Source organism: Tursiops truncatus, chromosome X, assembly GCF_011762595.2.
Source record: "Tursiops truncatus isolate mTurTru1 chromosome X, mTurTru1.mat.Y, whole genome shotgun sequence".
Classification (NCBI taxonomy): Eukaryota; Metazoa; Chordata; class Mammalia; order Artiodactyla; family Delphinidae; genus Tursiops; species Tursiops truncatus.
Genome location: NC_047055.1, coordinates 28,918,307 through 28,940,913, shown reverse-complemented (window position 1 = coordinate 28,940,913; position 22,607 = coordinate 28,918,307). Strand labels below are relative to the sequence as shown.

General features: G+C 41.5%; 1 protein-coding gene across 1 annotated transcript in view; it reads right to left on the bottom strand.

Moving 5' to 3' along the window:
• Positions 1-329: 329 nt before the first annotated feature.
• The window catches only part of KIAA1210 (KIAA1210 ortholog), a 37,168-nt gene continuing 14,890 nt past the window's right edge, over positions 330-22,607 (bottom strand). The window contains 8 exon segments of the mRNA XM_073798875.1: positions 330-871; positions 2,308-2,410; positions 3,864-4,027; positions 5,189-7,914; positions 9,608-9,863; positions 10,055-10,118; positions 17,244-17,399; positions 21,019-21,169. Coding sequence (XP_073654976.1) covers positions 696-871; positions 2,308-2,410; positions 3,864-4,027; positions 5,189-7,914; positions 9,608-9,863; positions 10,055-10,118; positions 17,244-17,399; positions 21,019-21,169 — 3,796 coding nt within the window. The 3' untranslated portion in view covers positions 330-695.

Sequence of the window (22,607 nt, the reverse complement as noted above, 5' to 3'; positions counted from 1 at the left end):
AGTTGCTTCATTTGCAAATATTTTCTCCCATTCTGAGGGTTGCCTTTTGGTCTTGTTTATGGTTTCCTTCGCTGTGCAAAAGCTTTGAAGTTTCATTAGGTCCCATTTGTTTATTTTTGTTTTTATTTCCATTTCTCTAGGAGGTGGGTCGAAAAGGATCTTGCTGTGATTTATGTCATAGAGTGTTCTGCCTGTGTTCTCCTCTAAGAGTTTGATAGTGTCTGGCCTTACATTTAGGTCTTTAATCCATTTTGAGCTTATTTTTGTGTATGGTGTTAGGGAGTGATCTAATCTCATACTTTGACATGTACCTGTCCAGTTTTCCCAGCACCACTTATTGAAGAGGCTGTCCTTTCTCCACTGTACATTCTTGGCTCCTTTATCAAAGATAAGGTGACCATATGAGCGTGGGTTTATCTCTAGGCTTTCTATCCTGTTCCATTGATCTATCTTTCTGTTTTACATTTTACATAGTTTTTATAGAGGAAAAGCTGGGTTTTGAGATGCTGGCAGTGACTGTACTGAAGGTTAGGCATTCATGGCATCTGTTTCATTCAAATAATTATTAGCTTTAATTCCCCTTTTAAGGCTCTTATGCGTAATAAAAATGATTACAGTAAATAATTCACTACGTGACATTAATACAGCTATTGGCAATTATCATTTAAAATGCTGATACTCCACCCAGGAGCTATTTATTGCGTGGCGTCTTCTACGCGGCTCCATGCTTTGGCTTTCTTCTTGGCCAGGGAGAACCAGACTGGCTCATCCGGCTCAGCCGGCTGTTGTAGCATGGCTGGGAGAGTTGAAAACCTTCTGGTTTCTTCTTCCGTAGAAGGTACTTGAAATATCTTCTCATCTTCGAATCCTACTGGAACCATAGCAAATAACACACAAGCAGTTAAGAAGCCCCAGAGATACTGAAGTATGTTTATGGGATGCAGTAAAAATTTTCCTCCTTTCAGGTTTCCTCTGGCTTCTAAAAGTCAGTGCATGGGCAATGCCATAGGGTGGTATGTGAAAAGGGTAACATCAATATGGCTAGAGCCACAGGGGCCTGACATGGGAAGGCCTGAGAGAAGATACCTACAGCTATAAATGCCAATCTTTGGGTGGTTATTATTGGATTGTCTTACCCTTTTGAATTGAGATCAGAGAGGAAACATGTTGTATGGTCCAGTTTTTAAAATTTCATATTAGGTAATATTGTTTTCGTTTTGCCAATCCATTATGCTGTATGAAATGATTGTTGATGACTCAATAGATACACCCTGTAAAAGTCTCTATGCTAAATAACATTATATCAACTACTCCTACCTAGCAGCCTACTTCACTATTCCCCAGTTCTACTCCTTCCCGCATCCTGCTTTACGGTTGATTGACTTAGTGGCTTAGACTCAACCAGTGGTTCTCAACCCTGGCCACACATTAGAACCCCCTAGGGCTCTTTTTAAAAATACAAATGCACATGCTATTTCCTGAACTAATTGAATTAGAATCTCTAGCAATGGATCCAGGGCCATCTGTAATTTTTAAAAAGTACATCAGGTGATCCTAATGCACAGTGAGAGTTGGATTACTGTGCCCATGAGAATATTCACAGCTATAAGCAGGTCAAGTGCTGCTGTATCATGGCCAGATGGTGGGTTCCTAATTCCTAGTTTAATTTCTTCATGAGGTGGACTGAGGCAGAGAACAAAGATGACTCGATATAAATCTATCCTCCCCTCCCCCTGCTCCTTCTGAAAAACAAATCCCTCTGGCACATGACTCTACTGACCAGACCCCATTCTATTCTATCACAGCACAGTGTTTGTTTCAGCTTTCAACATTTCCCCACCTCTCATACCTCTGCTCAGAATACAGAGGGGCTGAAACAAGCCTTCTAAATAGTTAAAAAACAATTCAATACCATTGGGCATTTATAGTGGATTACTTTCCACAGTTTCCCTGGGAATGTAGAAGGTGAGAAAATACCGTTTTGCTATGGACTAGAAAGTGGCTTGGTTCTTTCCTCTTGAATACCAGCCACAGGAAAGTTCCAGTGAGTGATCACAATTTTGTTCCGATACAGCTTCCTCGATGGGGTAAAAGACTGTAAGACCCTCTGAAAATTATACATTGGACTGACTTAGTCATAATAATTGGATTTTCCTAAAACAAGCTAATATCTGTATCTAATGGAAGAACCATGAGAGAATCATAAGCTGATTTGGGGGAAGAGACATGTATTGTCTGAAATTGCAAAAGTTTCACAACTTCTGCCAGGGCTATTTTGGGAGTGGGGGGTTGGGGTGTGTTTTTTACCTGCTCTGGTAGACTTCGGTGGCTTCAGTGCCATCTTCTCCTGTCTGTTAACATCAGAAGTGAAAACACTCCTCGGTTGGTTTTCATCTGCAAGGCCAGTTCTCTTTAACACAAAAACGAAAACAGAAAGCTTGTAAGTCCTGACATGAAAACAGCAAATTACTTACTCAGATCACAAGGTGCAAGTCCTGTCCTGGGTATTATAAGTTCAACATTAATCAAAAGGAAAGAGAGAGATAAGGAAAGAAATAGCACAGAAAGCACCTTGGTTCAGAATTTAGGTTCACAAAATCTAAGCTGGCTCAACTTTATCACCTTTCTGAGCTGGGAGAAAAGGCTGTCTAATCATACAAACAGTGTAAACAGGTTAACAAGAGAATTATGTAACTTGACAACAACGTCTTCTCTAGGACTTTACCAGCACTTAACAGAAAGCTAACAGAAATGCGGTGGTCACAAACAAACCTTATCAGTTAACTGACTTGAGTTCCATAGATTTCTATGGAACAAAACCTATTTACATCTGATGTGCGCTCCTTGCATTACAAAGTGATATAACAATAGGTCTTTTCAAAATTGTACAGTTTAAGCTTTTCAAATTAACCTCTCCACAACTGGTCTAAATTAATTAGTTCATATACCCTAGTGTATTTCCCTCTGACAAAGCTTTAACCAAGGTGGACTTTGCCCCCTGTATGACCCTGCTCCCTTAAAAATACTAATAATGAAATGAAAAGATCTTTAAAGCAAAGAGTTAAACAGATTTTCACATGATCCCACAACAAATTCAGTAAGCACCTAAAAAAGTATAGGAACTTAGACATCTCGATATGTAAATTTCATTGAGTTTTCTTGAGTCAGTTTTATGTAGTTTTGACAAGAGGGGTTCTCATTCTTAAACTTCCAAAGACATTGAAAATGGGACATTGGAAGCAAGACATCATCCCAGCATGCCTGATCCACCTGTGGTACCATTAGCCTAGTTCATCATATAACTCCTGTTTTAACCTATAGGGAGATGCCAGACCAAACCAAATCAATATATGGAAACCCAACACCAAACACTACCTTTATTTACATGAAGTTAAATCATTATGTACTGATATGGAAAGGTGCCCAGAAATAAAATAAGTGAAAAATAATATGTATAGTTTAATTCCATTTATATTTTCTTAAATACATATACATATTTATAGGCCTAAAATATCTGTAAGAATAGTTACTCAACTCTCACCCCAGTGGTGACCTTTGGGGATTTTTAATAACTACTTATTTCTCAACCAATTTCATGGAATCCTGCTCTAGAATATTTAGGACAGGATTTGATTTACAGAACCTTCTCGTATTCATTACTTTTCACAAATGCTTTAAGAACATAAAGTGGAGCACATTTCTATGAGTACAAAGCAAGTCTTTTCCCCCAAAGAGTTCCCTTCCCTTGCCTAATACATCCAAAGAGCTGGGGAGCTGCATGTCTGGGAAAGTTCCCATTGTAAGCTCAATCAGTTGGCTCCAGCACCCTTTTGGAGTGTTTTGTGGGCTGTTCCAGGTCCTACCCCATATCTAGGTTCCTTAGTCTCAGCCTCGGCTCCAGCTCTATTCTTGGTTTCTGGCTCTTTCACAGGAATGTTGGCCTGGAGACTCTCCTGCCTCTGGTTTATCGTGGTTATCCAAGCTGGCTCTGAGGTGGCATGATCTGACTGTCGACCAGGAGCTTTACCTGAGAAAGGAATGAAAGAAGTTAGAACTAAAGTGAGGCAGGGGCTTCCCTGGTGGCGCAGTGGTTGAGAGTTCCCCTTCCGATGCAGGGGACACGGGTTTGAGCCCTGGTCTGGGAAGATCCCACATGCCGCGGAGCAACTAAGCCCATGCACCACAACTACTGAGCCTGTGCTCCGGAACTCGCGAGCCACAACTACTGAAGCCCACGTGCCACAACTACTGAAGCCTGTGCTCTAGAGCCCGCGAACCACAACTACTGAAGCCCACGCGCCTAGAGCCCGTGCTCCGCAACGAGAAGCCACCACAGTGATAAGCCCGCGCACCGCAACGAGGACCCCCCCAACGCAGCCAAAAATAAATAAATTAAATAAATAAATTTATTTTAAAAATAAATAAATAAAGTGAGGCAGGCAGGGTCTTGAGACTGGCTGGGACCTACCCACAATAATGTCCCAAATGGGGATCCTTGTTAACTGCCAAATGAAAATAAAAAGATAACATATAGAGAAGGGCCCCCTTCTTTTGTGCCCTCCCCACAACTTGGCAAGGCAGGAGTTCCTTGAGTAGATAAGAAGCTGTACTTCAAAGTTTGCAAACCATCCTCTTACTGGTCCCTTTGCCTCCCTTGTCCATCCCTCTTCCTATCCCCATTTCAGGGTAGGACAATGGTTGCCAGGTGGGCTGGGAAAATTCCTAGGAGGCCAGACGCTTAGGTCACTGATGTCATTTCTCTAACTCCAAGGAAAATCTTATTGCATTTGTTACTTCGTGGTCTCTAATGTAAGTGTGTGGTTAAATGGATACGGTTATAGGCACGTACAAGACTGTGTGATGATGAGTCTGAAGGTACAAAGGCTTTGAGAGCCATAAATGCTCAAGAAATCACCTAGCTCTGGATTCTTGGACATTTCAGGTGAGTTAAGAAGCTGTGTAAGCACAAACATTTACAATAGATTAACATTTCAAGCTGAGGGTCTGAACATAGTGCTCTATTAATGAGCCGGCTTTTAAAATCTACATGGCGCCGAAGAGAGCATCCACGTAACGGTATTTTGAGAAAAGCATAAACTCCCATCTCCATGTAAGGTGCACGGGGAAAGGGGGATGGGGAGACGGTTATGTGTCCATTACAGAATGTGGACAAATGTCCAGAGGGGACCCCTTTGGGAAACAGAAGGAAGCTTGGTAAAATCTCTTTTCTCACCCTTATACTTCTATGAGGAAGAGGTTTTTCTCAGTTGGACTCCAAAAATGTTTTCAACAACAGCCCGATTGGTGGATAAATTTGAATGTCTGTTACCTTGATCACCACTCTCAAGAACTTCCTCCTTAGAGTAGGTGCCCCAAGAAGTGGATGTTTGCCAGACAGGAGCATCGGTGAACGTCACAGTTTTGGTAGCAGGAATCGGGACGTTCTTAGTGAGGTCTTCAGAGTCTTGGCTGTGTTTCTTGGTTTTGTTTGCAGAAGCTGGGTCTCTCGGTAGGGACCAGCAGCTAGGATCACTCTCCAACATGCTTCCCTCAGCAGCAGCTCTCATGGGACTTGAATAAACCTGTTGCTGGTGTTCAGGGGCTGCAGGAGCCTGAAAAGGGTGTCTGGGAGGCGGGTGCTCCTCCGAGCCTCTCCACTCCACAGTTGCACTCACTGGGCCTGTTGCGAAAGTCTGTGGCTGAAATTCAGCCTCATCTTCGGCTTGGCCAGGGTGTCTGCAAGGCGGCTGCTCTTTAGAACTACTGCACTTTACAGGAGTGCTCTCTGAACGTGAGAAGACTTCCTGCAGGCCTTCGGGCCTCCCCAAGCACGGTAAAGGGCTTTTCGCAGGCAGCTGCTTCAAAAAAATGCCTCCCTCAACATCGGTCCCCTCGTAGCCTGAGAAAACTTGGTGCTCGACTTCAGGCCTCGACAAGGGTTTGGAAGGTTGATTTGAAAACAGAGGATCCACATGGATTCCCTCCTCAGTAGAAGGGATCTCTGAAAAGATATGCTGTACCATAAACTTCATGAACAACTGGAAAAGATGATTGGGAAGCACCGATTCCTTAGATATGCCTTCTTCAACTGCCATGCTCTCTAGACGTGAGGACATTTCCTCAACTTTAAACTTGTTAACCCGCTGGGCAGGATATTTGGGAGGCAGTGACCCCCCAGAAATGCCCACCTCAACAGCAGCACCCTCATAACTTGACATTTGCTGGAGTTTAGGTCTCACAGTGGCCTGGGAATGTTTGGAAGGCAGCAGCTTGGTAGAAGCATCCCCTTCAGTGTCGACACTCTCTGGACCTGCGGAGATTGGTTGTTTCACTACTGGTCTCCTCTGGGCCTGAGAAGTCACTTTGGGAGGCCGCGCCTCCGCGGAAAAGCCCCACTCCACAGCAGCGCTCTCTGGACCTGCAGAGGCTTGTTGCTTGGATGTAGGGCCCACCCAGGACTGGAAAGGGCGCCTGGGACGCATCTGCTGCACAGAAGCACCCCACACTCCAGGTACGTTCTTTGAAGCCCAGGAGACTTCTTTTTGGTCTTTGGGCCTCCCCAAAGTCTGGGAAGTGCATCTGGGAGCCAGCTGCTCATCAGAACCGGTCATTTGCACAGCAAAACCGGATTCTGCAAAGACTTCTTGGCCATCTTTGGACTTCCTCAAAGGCTGGAGAGAGTGCCTGGGAGCCCGCTGCTGCCCAAAGCCACTCCCCTCTTTGGAAGCACTCTCGTAACACGAAAAGACGGCTTCCACTTCTGGCTTCCCCGAGGCACGGGAAGAATATCTAGGAGCCCACCGCCTAGGAATCTGCTGCTGCTCAGGACCGCTCACTCCCGCAGCTGAACTTTCTGATTCTGGGAAGTCTTCTTGTTCATTTCTGTGCTTCTTGGAGGGCTGGAAAAGATATCCAAGAGCCAGCTGCTGCTCAGAACCACTGTCAGCCTCTAAAGTACCCTCTGAGGCAATGGCTTCAGCTTTCAGCTCCCCCGAGGACAGGGAAAGGCTTCTGGGAGGCAGCCTCTCTGCAGAAATACCTCCCTCTACCGAAGCTCTCAGCAAGCTATCTGAAGTGCTTGCGGTAAAGGCCTGGAGAACGTTTCCAGGAGACTTTTCTTTGTAGGTATCTTGAGCTGACTTCATTTTAAATTGGACACTTTTCAAATCAAAGATGGACGCTTCTTCCTCTTCTGACTGGCTATCAGAAGGATCCGTAAACGCTGAGAAAATATCTCGGGTTGTAGAAGGGCTTCCCACCACGGGTAAAAGAGCGGCTCTGGCTTCTGTCTTCTCGGCTCCAGAAGCCCCATCATCACGGGATGGTGACAGACCACTAACCGTGGACTCTTCCATGTCTCCAGGTATGGGCTGTGATGCTGGTGCTTTTCTGCGTTCAAAATCTATACCGGCATTGCTCCTTCTCATGTCATCTTTATCTGAAAGCAGCTCCTGAGGAGTAGCGCTTTCTGTTCGTGCCGTCGGGGGCTGCTCCATGACTTGCTTCACCAAGGGCAGGTTCCAGGAACGGAAATCCCTGGCAGTCTTACCGGCAGGTGGGAACCAAGCTCCATTACCTAGGTCAAGTGCTAGACTGGATGCTTTAAAGCTTCTTCCTTTGGATTCATGCTCACTTCTTTCCAAAGTACTTGAGCCTCTCCTTCCACACTGTCTTCTGTGTGCCGCTAGAAATGGGTAGCCCTGGCTCTCAGCGGCATCTCTGTTTGCAGCCGGATCTCTTGTCTTCTGTTCATAAATCCCAGTTTTGTTTCTCTGTTCCCAGCCTGAGGCACCTGTACCAAATAGAAGTAAGGAAAAGGAAAGATGTGTACTTTTGATTCTGTAAGATAAGAATACTCCTCCCTGGCCCAATGGGTACCTATTTGCTATTGAATTCCCTAGCATGGAGAAGTAGCTATTCAGAACACAGGGAACAACTTGGTCACTATTAGCCTTCTGTGGTGGGAAATTTTTAAATCAAAGTGAAATCCGGTTTTATGAACTGATTCCAAGGTCGGCACATCACCATTATATCAATACTCTGTTCCACCATTAGATGTGAGACACAGCAAAAGGCAATTTTTGAACTTGTAACGATTACCTTTTAGGAAACTGACTGGGGCAGGGTGAAGGGAAATTCTACTTCCTACTTAGTATTTCTATTTTCTACTTAATTCTACTTAATTTTTATATAATGTGCAGGTATTGCTTTATTTTTTAGAAAGGTGTCAACAGGGGTTATCTGGAAGGTAGGATTATGGCCCCCCATTTCTTCTGCTTTCAACTCTCTTTATTAAAATAATCTGATGTAATATACATGCAAAGCCATTCTTGGAAAGCCTTAACAACTGCATCGGTCCACAGGCTTCAGGTCGAGCACAAGGCAGCAGTTCTACAGACTGCTCCTCTCCTCTCTAGTACTTTTACTAAGGAACTTATTTTAATCCCCAGGTGGGAGGGCCCTCGGGGGCCTCCCCTCCCTCATCATCCACTGGTCCCTAGCTCCGTCTAGTGGTTTCACATCCAGCATACAGTGTTGAGCATGGGGTGCTGTACTCCAAACCACTCCCATGACATGGAAAACCAAAGTATCTGCCCTCATGGACACTGAATAAGTATTATCCTCTGTGTGTAAAAGTGACAGCTATTAAAAATAAATATGAGGGCTTCCCTGGTGGCGCAGTTGTTGAGAGTCCGCCTGCCGATGCAGGGGACGCGGGTTCGTGCCCCGGTCCGGGAAGATCCCACATGCCGCGGAGCTGCTGGGCCCGTGAGCCATGGCCGCTGAACCTGGGCGTCGGAAGCCTGGGCTCCGCAACGGGAGAGGCCACAACAGTGAGAGGCCCGCGTACTGCAAAAATTAATTAATTAATTAATTAATTAATTAATTATGAAAAGAGGATAAAAAGAAAGCAAAAGAAATTACTCATTTAATTTCTTGTTTTGTTGTTGTTATGCAGAAGAGTTTTGTGGTTTTGTTTCTTTTCATGGGAAAACGTATTTAGGGATATCCTGCCTTTGAACCCACATGTGAAATCCTTTGTGGAAAAAATATGAAAGAGCTGTTTGACTTAATTTGTGGAACAGGAATTTTGGTTTATCAAGTATTGCCTGAAATTAGATTGCCATCAGCTGGAGCTAACACACACACACACACACACACACACACACACGCACACACACACACATTTTCACTCCAGTGGTATTTGTTGTTTGGGGATTTGATGGGTGTTGGCCGCCAAGGACATCTGTCTGCAGCTTCCCAAGCCCTCTTTGCCCATGGATATGGGAACTGGTCTCACTGTTAACACAAGACCTTTTCTCTCTACTGGAAGAGAAAAGCAACTTTAAAAAACCAGGGTCTTTTTCACCAGTTCTGTTATTATTGTCTGGTTCTGTTGCTGAGGGGGAATGCTGAAGGGGAAATCACTGGCTGCCCTCAGATATCTGGGCTCACGGAGGAACTCAGCATGTACATTAGACATAGAATTAAACACACAAACAAACATAAAACACCTCTCTGGTTGGAAATTCATTTAGGTACAATAGGAATCCAGGTATGGCCCTTTACCTAAATCTCACACAAGTGGCAACTGTATTAATTGGGCAGTTTAGATGGATAAACTTGGACCACATTAGTATGCATCTTAAACTGAAAGCTCTCTGAGGACCACAACAGCAGGCCTGGGTTCCTGTCACATAGCATCATGCCGGTAAGCTTGAGGACATGTTTCTGGGTGAGGGTGAAGATATGCCAACCTATACTGTCTTTTTTCGGCCTCTTTTGGTCAGCTTCTTTCCCTTCGGTTGTGCTTTTCTCTTCTTCAGAAGCCAGTGGAAGGCGTGGCTTCGCCTGCTTTGGTTTTGCCTAAAAGAGGGAAAGAAAGAGCTTGAATCAAACTTAAGCGCTCTGAACCCACCCCTGAATGGTTGCTGAAGAAAAAAGCATCAGGAAAAAAGTCCTTACTATCCAAATGGCTCTGTTGGAAGCATAATAATACAATTCACAATGGAAATTATTTCCAATGGCGTCCATAACCTGGTGATCATTCTACCTATTAGAAGTGGTTCACCTAGATTTGAGGTTTCTGATCTCTGAGTGATATGCTGCAGGGAACTCTAGAAAACACCCCAGAAACCACTGACCCACACTGCAAGGCCATAAATCTGAAAATGGGGTTGCTGGGCCTGACAACAATCATACTCTTGGCAACACTGGAATTCTTAAATTTGCTTCACCAGACCTGGGAGCCACATTCAAGTCCTGTTTGGCTTCTTTTCAGGGGATTTAATGAAAGCACGAATTATATCTTTCTAGCTCAAAAGAAGAAAAAGGATTGGGGTTTGGTTAGGAAGGAAGAGAGAAAAAGATGAAGGGCTCAGCCCTCACACTGAAGGGGGTGAAATTGGTTTAGTATAATCAAGGTTTTCAGGTAATGACAGTGCAGCTTTGGAAATGTCAGAGTTGCACTGCACTGAACAGTGTCTGTAATTAGCTTTGCGTAAGCCTTTGTGATATACATCTAAAGGCAAACATACAACTCTTTATGCTCCTACTCGAAGTGCCTATGTAAACAGACACAGCTCAAAATTATTTACTTTTGAGTGAATGAGGTCAGATAGACCTGGATTCAGATCTTTGCTCCATCATTTACTCTCTGTGTGATCTTGGGCAAATTATTTTCTAAATCTCTGTCCGCATCTATAAATTAAGGATAAGGGCAAACCTCCTGTGGGACTTGCAGACCTAAGAGATTCCAAAGCAGGGAGCCAGTGGCAGCAGCCTCTGTGTCATAAATGTTCCTGGACTCTTTTGTATTCATCCATGTGTCAGGGAGAGAGTCACAAGGAAGAAGTAGATGTCCTGGCCTTGTTAGAGAGCGCTACCCAGGCCTTTCCTCAATTAGGCGGAAGGAAGAAAGTCAGAAAGAAGAGTCACGCTAAGTTTCCCTTAGCCAACATTCCCTGTCTTCCAGGTTTGTGGTGAGGAATCCATGCACATACAGGATTTAGTGCATAGCAATTGATCAGCCTCTGCGTGACACCAAACCAAGGAGATTCCCTCAGGGCCACCAGAACGCCCTCCTGGGCTGGCCACCCTACCAACTGTTCTTTCAACTTATACTTTGTTTTCCTTTTAAAGCTAAACTGTAGTGTTTAAGCTAGGGGCAACATGATGGGGTGAAAAGGGTACTGGGACGGAAGTCAAAAGACTGGGTTCTGGTCTTAGCTCTGCCACTACCAGAGTGTTTGACCCTGGGCATCTATTTGTGCTTTACTGTCCTTCCCTGTAAAATGCTTTTAACTATGAAATCTTTTCATCTTTTCCAGCTCTGATTTACAGCCCTTTACTTATAGTCCAGAGTTACTGAGACTAAAGATTCACCAAAGTGAACCTTCCAGCTAACTGACACAGCCTTTAAAATACCAACATCTTTTCATTCTTAGCCTTTAGTAAACATCTTTTCCAAAGGCATTACTTCCCTATCTTCCTAAATAGGGATCAGGGAATATAGTCCAACTTTTCTTGATGATTTGGATGAATAATGAACATGACCTATTACACTGGATACAGTGTGGCCCTGCTACTGTTGCTGCCATCTGCCCCCCCTTGTAGTCACCCTAGTGAATTCATAAACGAGGGAGGATGGCAGAAATAGCTGAGAAACTCTCATGCCTAGGGATGGTAAGGGTTTAACTGCACCACCAAAGATTAGACTTTCTGCCTGCAAGCCCAAGATTTAACCTATAACAACCTGACTCAATTCTTCAATTTACTAATAGAGAGTTTATGACATTAAAGCAGGACAAATGTTTAGATTGATGTTAGGAAATATTGACTATAAATAATTTAACTCTATTCATTAACCTATAAAATACATAGTTAGCTTACTCAAGTTAATAGAAAGAGAAAACTACATGTCTTAAAATGTTAATTTTCTTAATTGTAATCCCCAAGGTAACCACTAAGAAAGTAATTTTAAAATATATAGAGAAGGGAATGAAAACAGTACACTGAAAAAAATTAATTAAATCCAAAATAAGGTAGTAATGGAAGAACTGAGGTACAAAAAAGATGTAAGATATATAGGGAAAAAAGAGCAAAACAGAAGAAGTCCTTCCTTATCAGTAATTGCTATGAATGTAAATGAATTAAACTCTCCAATTAAAAGGCAGAAATTGGCGAGATGAATTTTAAAAACATGATCCATTTATATGCTATCTACAAGAGACTCGCTTTAGATCCAAAGACACAAATAAGTTGAAAGTGAAAGGATGATTAAAGGGCTTCCAAGCAAATGGTAGCCAAGAGAGAGGTCAGGTGGCTATACTAACATCAAACAAAACAGACGTCAGGTCAAAATTGTTATAGGAGACAAAGATGGACATTATACGTTGATAAAAGGGTCAATCCATCAGGAAGGTAGAACAATCATAAATGTATACACACCAAACAACTGACCCACTCCTAAATACATGAAGCAGAAATTGACAGAATTGAAGGGAGAAATGGACAGTTATACAATAATAGAGACTTCAGTATCCCACTTTCAATAATGAATAAATAGTTAGACAGAAGAGCAATAAGGAAATAGAGGACTTGAAACAATACTATAAACTAAGTAAGCCTAACAGACATATACAGAACATTCCATTCAACGAGATCATAATACATATTCTTCTGAAATACACATGGAACATTCTCCTGTATAGACCATATGCTAGGCCACAAAATAAATCTTAATAAATGTTAAAAGATTGAAATCATGCAAAGTCTCTTCTCTGACCACAACAGAACAAAACTAGAAATCAATAACAGAAGGAAGACTGGAAAATTCACAAATAGGTGGAAATTAAACAACACTCCCTTAAGCAACAAATGGGTCAAAGAAGAAATCAAAAGGAAAGTTAGAAAATACTTTGACATGAATTAATACTAAAACACAACATAACAAAACTTACGTGATACAGCAAAAGCAGTCCTTAGAAATTTATAGCTGTATATGCTTGTTAAAAAAGAAGAAAGGTCTCAAATCAATAACCTAACTCTCCACCTTAAGAAAGTAGAAAGATAAAACTAAACCCAAAGCTAGCAAAAGGAAGGAAATAACAAAGATTAAAGCAGAGGTAATGAAATAGGGAACAGAAAAACAGTACGGAAAATCAATGAAACCAAAAGTTGGTTCCTTGAAAAGTAAAACAAAACTGACAAATCTTTAGCTAGACTGATTAAGAAAAAGAGAGACAAGATACAAATTACTAAAATAAGAATGAAAGGGAACAATTACTACTGACCTTATAGAAATAAAAAGGATTATAAGACAGTACTATGAATAACTGTATAGATAGCCTAGATGAAATGGATAAATTCCTAGACACATCCAAATTACCAGAATTGAATCAAAAAGAAATGGAAAATCTGAATATGCCTATAACAAGTAAAGAGATTGAATCAGTAATCAAAACCTCCCAACAAAGAGAAACCCAGGACCAGATGGCTTTACTGGTGAATTCTACCAAACTTTTAAAGGATAATGCCAATCCTTCACAAATATTTCAAAAAAAAATATGAGGGAACACTTCCTGATTCTATGAGGCAAACATTACCATGATTCCAAAGCCAGATAAAAGCATCACAAGAAAAGAATGCTATAGACCTACATCCCTCATGAATACATGTGCAAAATACTAGCAAACCAAATCCAACAGCATATTAAGGGCAATTATACTCTATAAGCAACTGGGATTTATCCCAGAATTGCAAGGAGGTTCAACATATGAAAATAATTATGTAATATATTATGAAAATCAAATGTAATATACCATATTAATAGAAAGAAAGAAAAAATAATATCATCACAATTGATGTAAAAAAAGCATTTTACAAAATCCAATACCCTTTATGCTAAAAGCACCTAACAAACTAGGGATAAAAAGCATATATGAAAAACCCATAGCTAACATCATACTTAATGGTGAAAGGTTTAACGGTGAAAGCTTTTCCCCTAAGATGAGGAACAAGACAAAGATGTCTGCTTTTGCCACTTTTATTCAGCAGTCTACTGGAAGTTCTAACCAGAGCAATTAGGCAAGGAAAAGAAAGAAAATGCCTACAAATTGGAAAGGAAGTAAAACTATCCCTCTTTACAAATGACATAATCTTATGTACAGAAAATTCTGTATATAGATATAGTCATTATACTTATAATGAATGATCAGATGTGGAATTTCAAAGAGAAATGGAAACTATTTTTAAAAGGAGCCAAATAGAAATTCCCAGAACATATGAAAATTACAATGTCTGGGGAAAAAATTCCCAGATAGATTTTGCATACTTATGAAAGCAGAAGAAAATACCAAATAAATTTGTATAGAGAAGTCAATATAAATGACATACTATAAAGAAAAGAAATTAAAAGATTAACAAATTTAAAAAAAGAAAATTCTGAAAAATCCCCATAAATCTGTTAGAGCTAATAAATGAATCAATCATAGTTGAAAGATACAAAATCAACACACAAAATCTAGTTGTATCTCTATACACTCAGAATGAACAACCCAAAAAAGGTAATTAAGAAAACACTTCCATTTACAATAGCATCAAAAAGAATGAACTAATTGGAAATAAATTTAACCAAGGGGTTCAAGACTTGCACACTGTAAACTACAAAATATTGCTGAAAGAAATTAAAGAACTAAAAAAATGAAAAGACATCTCATGTTCATGGATTGGAAAACCTAATGTTAAGATGGTGATACTCCCGAAAGTGATCTACAAATTCAGTGCCATCCTTATCAAAATGCCAATGTGTCTTTTTGAAGATATGGAAAAACTGATTGTAAAATTCATACAGAATTTCATGGGATCTTGAATAGCCTAAACGATCTTGAAAAGGAAGAATGGAATTGGAGGACTCACACTTCTTGATTTCAAACCTTACTACAAAGCTACAGTAATCAGGACAGTGTAGTACTGGCATAAGCATAGACATATAGATCAATGGAATAGAATTGAGAGTCCAGAAATAAGCCCATTCATCTACGGTTAAGTGATTTGCAGAAGGGTGACAAGACCATTCAATGGAGAAAAGAATAGTCTTTTCAACAAATGGTGCTGCGACAACTGGATAGCCACATGCAAAAGAATGAAGTTAGACCCTTATCTCACACAATATGTAAAAATAAACTCAAACTGGATCAAAGGTCTAAATATAAGAGCTAAAACTCTTAGAAGAAAACATAGGGGTAAATCTTCATGATCTTAGATTTGGCAATGGTTTCTTAAATATGACACCAAAAGCACAAGTACCAAAAGAAAAAAATCAATAAATTGGACTTCAACAAAAATTTAAAAATTTTATCCAATTTTGTTCTCTTGATAAAGTTACAAAAACAACTCACAGAATGGGAGAATTTTTTTGCAAATCGTATATCTGATAAAGGTGTAGTATCCAGAATATATAAAAAGTCTTTTACAACTCAACAACAAAAAAACAAACAACCCAATTTAAAAATGGGCAAAGAACTTGAATAGACATTTCTCCTAAGAAGATAATACAAATGGCCAATAAGCATATGAAATGATGCTTCACGTCATTAGTCACTAGGGAAATGCAAATCAAAACCGCAGTGAGATACTTCACACCCACTAGAAACACTGTATATAAAAAAAGGAAAATAACAAGTGTTAGCCAGGATGTAGAGATATTGGAACCCTCATATATAGTTGGTAAGAATGTAAAGTGGTGTAGCTGCTGGGGAAAACAATTTGGTGGGTCCTCAAAAAGTTAAGTATAGAATTACCATATGACCCAGCAGTTCCACTTCTAGGTATATACCTAAATGAACTAAAAACAGGTGTTCAAACAAAGACTTGTGTATGAATGTTCACAGCAGCAATAGCCAATGGTGGATAGGACCCAAATGTTCATCAATGGATGAACAGCTAAACTAAACATGGGACATCCATACAATGGAGTATTATTCAGCCATAAAAATGACTGAAGTACTGATCTGTGCTGTGGACCTCAAAAACATTATGCTAAGTGAAAGAAGCCAGACACAGAAGGCCATATATTGTGTGATTACATTTACATGAAGTATCCAGAGTGGGCAAATCCAGAGACAGAAAGCAGATTAGTAGTTACCAGGGGCTGAGAGGGAGGAGGAGTGATGAGTGATTAGTGGGCCTGGGGCTTCCTTATGCAGGAGCCAAAGCTATTCTGGAACTGGAGAGCGGTGATGGTTGCACAACATTGTGAATGTACTTAACGCCACCGAGTCGTACACTTCAACATGATGAATTTTATGTTATGTGTATTTTACCATGATAAAAAATGTTATCTAATTCAATCCTTCCACCAGTTCAGACTGTTCCAATTTGTCTGACTTAGTGCTATTGTCGTAGCCTAAATTCATAAATCAGTGAGCATCCTAATTTGGCTTTGAGAGTTTGACGGCCATCTGTCCTGAGCAGAGCCTATGACAGAAGCAAGCGTGTCAGCTCCATGACAACAAGGAATGTTAAAGCCTGTGCTTTAACTTTGGTCCTAACCAAATTGTTTTTTTGTTGCCATATCTAACTGAAGGCTGCTTCTCTCCATAGAATCTTTTAACATCAAAACAGAGGAGTTTTGCGCTGACTGGACAATTATCTTCATCATAAATTACCTGTCTGTATACTTTTTAGTCCCCAAGGTTAATTGTTCTAAACTCTACTTCACTCTAAAAGCCCTGTCAAGCTCAAAAACAACCAATCAAATTAACCACACAATAGTATGAGAATGGAAGTGTTGATGTGAGCAAAATCTGCTGATTTTCCAATTGTTGATGGGTATTTTTTGGTTGGCAAAGCTGGACATATGAAATACACATACCTGCCCTCTCGTGTCAAATGACTTTTCATACGAATATGTGTCTATCAAACAATACTACGTGCCCTAACCTTTGAGATTTGGGCATTGGAATCTATAGAGGCTTTACTTCCATAAAAATCTCTATTGTTTTCTTCGTGAAATAACTGAAAACATCCGCAAACTTTTTTTTCAGAAATACTGTCTTCCATTTCTTATAAATTACAGTGCTGATTATTTGGTTTGTAGACTTGGACAGAAAATGTAAACCACCAGGCAAACCAAAAGCAAGAATGGCAGCTCCTTCCCCAGACATCCCCCTAGTAGTGAGCTACAGCAGGAATAAAAGCGTCCCCCACAACCTGCGACTTAGGATGGAGCTAACACTTGCCTTCTTCAATGTCAAGATCGTGTGTGATAAACCCTTCTTCCGTGGGCTCTTCAGTGACTCATCAGCAACAGAGATTTCTTCAAACTCCTTAGAGACTGTGTCAGATTGAATAAGAGGTGAGCTGATGCTGGGTTGGCGTGGGCCCCGTGGTGGGATCTGTCAAGGAGGAGGATAGAAGGAAAAAGTTAAAACTTGTGTGCCTTCCTCCAAATTACTTGTTGCTTAATGATTGAAGGGCTAAGAACCCAAAGTGAAAACTACGAGCCACGGAAAGCATCTCCTACCTCCTTGTCTTCCCTTCCAGTACGTCCTCAAACCAAAGACGAATAGCCTTGGTTCACTCTCTGGGGATTGGCTGCACCCGTTTGCCAATCCCCAAAGACAGAAACTTCAAATTGCTTGTTTGATCCAAACCAGAATCCTGGTGTTACCTCCTACTGATGCCAACTATAAATCTTGTTTGAGTCTGATCTTTGTTTTGACCTTGGCCCTGTCTTTGGAAGTCCAAATCTTGTGAAGGTGAGTCTTTGAGTTACGATCTGGGCTTTGTCTGGATTGTCTGGATCAAATCTTGACCGTGTTGGTTGCTTGTCTTAAGCCTGTCAAGATTGATTTTCTGGGATTTTTAGAAAATCTACAGAACGAGTCCTGGTTAGAACTGGTTTTTACTAGTTTTCTGAAGTGGATAAAGTTGATCGTTTGGGTTTACCTTGAGCTTCAGCAGACTGATTTAGTTGATTCCAGTTTGAAGTTCATGGTACACTTGAATTTGAGGCACCGATCCCTGCCACGGTCCCCTTGATGTGGATCAGAACACCTGATTTTATCTTTAACAAGTACTGGCTAAGCATGTGCAGTGTACCATACCCATTCTAGGCAGTGAGTCCACAGCAATAAACAAAACAAAATCCTTGTTGTCATGGAGCTGACATGCTTGCTTCTGTCATAGGCTCTGCTCCTGTTCAGGACAGACGGCAGTCAAACTCTCAAAGCCAAAGAAAAGGGGCCACAATGAGTTTCTGCCTGTGGGGTACTCCCAGCCAATGTCTAAGGTGCCCTCTTATTACTACCAGGTCCCACTGGGGGCTCTTGAGGAGAGACCTTGGGGATTAACCATCCCCAAGCCCAACTGCGATAATAATCACTATACTAATGGCAGCTAACTTTTACTGAAGGCATTATTCTGCTTTAATCTTTATTATTTCCTGCTAGGCAGGGAGTGCTCTCCATAGATGTATTTCATTCAAACCTTACAATTCTTTGAAAGCGTTTGCTCTTGTGGTCTCCATATTACCGATGGGGGAAACCAGGTCTGAGAAATCACATGACTGGCCCTAACTCTCACAGTGGCAGAGCAAGCATCTGAAAAGGTCTGCTTGTCTTTAAGCCTACGTTCTTAACCAATCCGCACTCCTGTCTCCTAACTACGAGGGCCGGGAAGGGGATGTCCCATACTCAAGTTCAGGAAGTTTAAAGGCAACAGCCAGAAGAGGCGGTGTGCCTGCTTCCTTAAGAAGGGCTGCAGAGGGAGAGTCGGGTCTGTGAGCAATAAGAAAAGCTGCTTTGTGCTCTCAGTTTCTTAAATGACTGAATTCAGTTTGATTCAACAATAAGAAGATGCTAATAATCTGCTATTACCTCTTCTTGTCAATTTGTCCTCAAATAAAAAGAACATGAAACATCTTGAAGAGTAATCTAGGCACCCACATTCCTAACACTTCAGATAGGACATCAGGTGAAAATCTGCCAGTAGCATATGCTTGTCAGAGATGAATCCATGTATGTCTAAGTACGCACAGCTGGGGCGGTGAAACTCCGAATGGCTCATGAAATCACTTATGGTTCCTTTGGCCGTTCACTCCTCTCCTATTTAGATAACTGTGGTAATTCTAGAGCTAATACATGTCGATGGGCGCTGACACCCCCTCTCGGGGGGTGGGGGATGCGTGCATTTATCAGATCAAAACAAAAAATTGGCTTGGTCTTGGTATTTCTAACAAAACTGTATGCCTGGATTTCCTCTCCCACAATCTCCCACTTGCTCTGAATGTCACTTAATCCATTAAGAATCCTGCTCCTTCAAGGGACCCAACCATTGGCCAAGTCCGTATTTACCCCAGCTTCTATGCAACACTGCATGTCAGGACCCTTGACTTAATGCTATCAACCACCCTGTCATTTAGGAATGTCACCTTGGCACTTAAGGGAAGTTTCCCACGCAAGCATCAATCTGGTTGTTGATGACTCAGCTTCTGTTAACACCCTACTCCACCTTCAGCCCTGTTTCCCAAGGGAGGGACTAAGGGAGCAAACCAAAAGTATGAGGTGTGGGCCCAAACCAGACATTGAGGAAAACTTGTTTTTGGGCTACTGTGGTTTTCCCTGCCCCCTTCATTGTGGGAAGAAACACCCCTAGAATCTTTTTCTTATCTTTTTTTATTTTAATGGACTATCTCTTCTATAAGAGTCTCTTTGTTTCTGGGACTGAGAGGAGGGAGAGAGGGAGGAGTCCAGGAAACAATGTTCCCCTTTCTGAATGTAAGAAATAACCCCGTGGCATTTGCTCGTGTGTACCTGGATTTTTGCCGATTTTTGCCACTGGATGCCAAGGGAGTATAGCTGTGGAGACAGGTGAAAGCTGGTGTTGATGTTTAAAACTGAAGACTGGAAAGTTCATGGAAGTGACTTTTCCTGCTGTAGTGCGAGAGGCCAACACTGACCTAGGGGCTGCTTTACAACCGTAAGATCAGCGCTACTGGTGACCATCTCAGTGTTTGCTTCTCCACCATTCATGGCTAATGTACCCAGCAGAACTTCCACACACAGTATGAAAATCAGAGCGAGAGATAGGGGGTCTTAAGCAGATATGTCAGAAATAAGCCCCAGTTACCTCTTGCCAAATGCAAAATAATCAGCTCTCTAGTGGAGAAGAGACTGACTGAGCAATGGGTAGGGGTAACTGAAGGTAAGAGACTGTTCTACGTAGGTGTTGCATTTTACATAGACTAAAGATGTACCCTCCTTCCTGTGGAGGCAGGGCCAGAGAAGCTCAACATCTTAGAGACTGGTGTAAGGGAAAGACTATGGGTTTGGAGGTCAACACATCTGGGTCAGAGTTCCAGGTCTACCACTAACTATACGGGTCAGCTTGAGCAATTTCTTTAATCTCTCTGAATCTGTATTCAATCCTCACGAGCAACCCTTTGAGGTAGATATTAATATTATACCCAATGTAGATGAGGAAAGGAAGGCTTAGCGAGGTTAAGCAATCAGCCCAAAGTCTCAGAGCCAATAAGTATGAGAGCAAGGATTCAAGTGTAGGTCTATCTGTCCGACTTTGAACAATTCTCTTCTATTACCTCAGTGATCTTGGTGCCTGCAACCCCGACTCCACTTCTGGGCACAGATTGCGGCCTAGCTCCAAACGCAGCTCTATGCATACTACCATTCAAAGCTCTAGGCAGAGTTCTAAAAATATAAGATCTCTGTGGAAGAAAGAAAAAACATGGGGGTTGGAATGTCTGCACATTAACAGTGGAATGTCACTGTCATAATACTTAAAGCATTCTTGGGGTGTGTAAAGAGAAGTGAATATGGTGATACCAGCCAACACTGTGTGCCGGGTACTAGGTAAGCACATCATGTATTTATTTGTTCTCTCATCAATGTTTACAACAGTGGGGTAGAATCAGCTGAGAAGCAGGTCCAAATTCCTCCCTCCTTGTTTTTTGACAGGAGAGGAGTCGGGAATGGAAGATGAATAGTCCAATTAGGCACTGATGCTCGAGTTCACTGTTACCTGAAGCTGTCTGCCTCTCTGGACCTCTGGAGAGGGGCATATTCTGCTTCCTGATCTTTCAGACTCAGACTTCAACATGAAGATGCTGTCGTGGGACAGGACTTTGTTCCCCATGCTGCTCTTGGCCCTGGACAGGAAGGAAAAAGTCTTGAAAGCAGCCAAGGGAGCCAAATGAACCAAAGACACATGTATCAATATGTCTATAATATGGCCTACCATAGACACGTCAGAAGCATATGTGCTGACACAGAAAGTTGTCCATGAGATATAGAGTGAACAAAATAAAGAACAGTATGGTCCCATTTAATACATATACATATATTACATACATATGTAGTTTGTGTTCATAGAGAAAAGTCTGGAAGGATATCCACCATATTGTTAGTGGTGGAATGGCACTAGGAACTCTGAGGAATGGCACTAGGAACAGGAGGGGTATTTTCATTTTATACTCTATGTACTTCTGCATAATTTTGATTTTTTAAAATGATCAACATGTATCTTTTTTATATAATAGCTTTACTTTTACTGAGATATAGTTTACCTACCATACAATTCACCATTGAAAGTATATAGTTCAGTAGTGGCAACACTGAGGAAGGGGAGGGAAGACCCTGAATCTTGCTATTATTAAGATGAGAGTTATAAAAGATCTTTCACACACAATTTGTCTCTAGTGTTTTTGTTTTGATGAAAAATATCACATATGTGGGCTTCCCTGGTGGCGCAGTGGTTGAGAGTCTGCCTGCCGATGCAGGGGACACGGGTTCGTGCCCCGGTCCGGGAAGATCCCACATGCCGTGGAGTGGCTGGGCCTGTGAGCCATGGCCGCTGAGCCTGCGCGTCTAGAGCCTGTGCTCCACAACGGGAGAGGCCTCAACAGTGAGAGGCCCGTGTACCGCAAAAAAAATATATATATATATCACATATGTGCCCAGATGCTGGATACTTTCATTCACCAGGTCTTTTCCTCTTTCACACAAGGGTTCTGCAATATATTTGTCCTATTTTCAAATTCATCTTATGCACCCACCCTACCCACCTCCAGCTTGCTAAACCCAGATGGAAACACCTTCTGATTGGGAATGGAACCAGGTTGATAAGAATTACGTTAGGACAAATCAGGGGAAAGTTAGAAGCAAATGAAAGGCTAAAGGCACAAGACACTCCTTTGGGGATGTGGAAATATATTTCACCTTTTAAAATTTTCAACCAAAGACATCACAAGAAAAGAAAACTACAAACCAATATATCTTATGAATATAGATGCAAAATTCTTCAATAAAATACTAGCCATCTGAATCCAGCAGCATATAAAAAGAATTATACACTATGACCAAGTAGGACTTGCAAGGAATGCAAGGTTACTTTAATATATGAAAACCAATTAATGTAATATACAATATCAATAGAATAAAAAGAAGAAACCACATACATGGTCACTTCAATAGATGCAGAAAAAGCCTTTGTAGAATCCAACATTTTTTCATGAAAAATACACTCAACCTTGACGGAGAACATCTGTGAGAAACACACAGCTAATATCATAATGATGAAAGACTGGA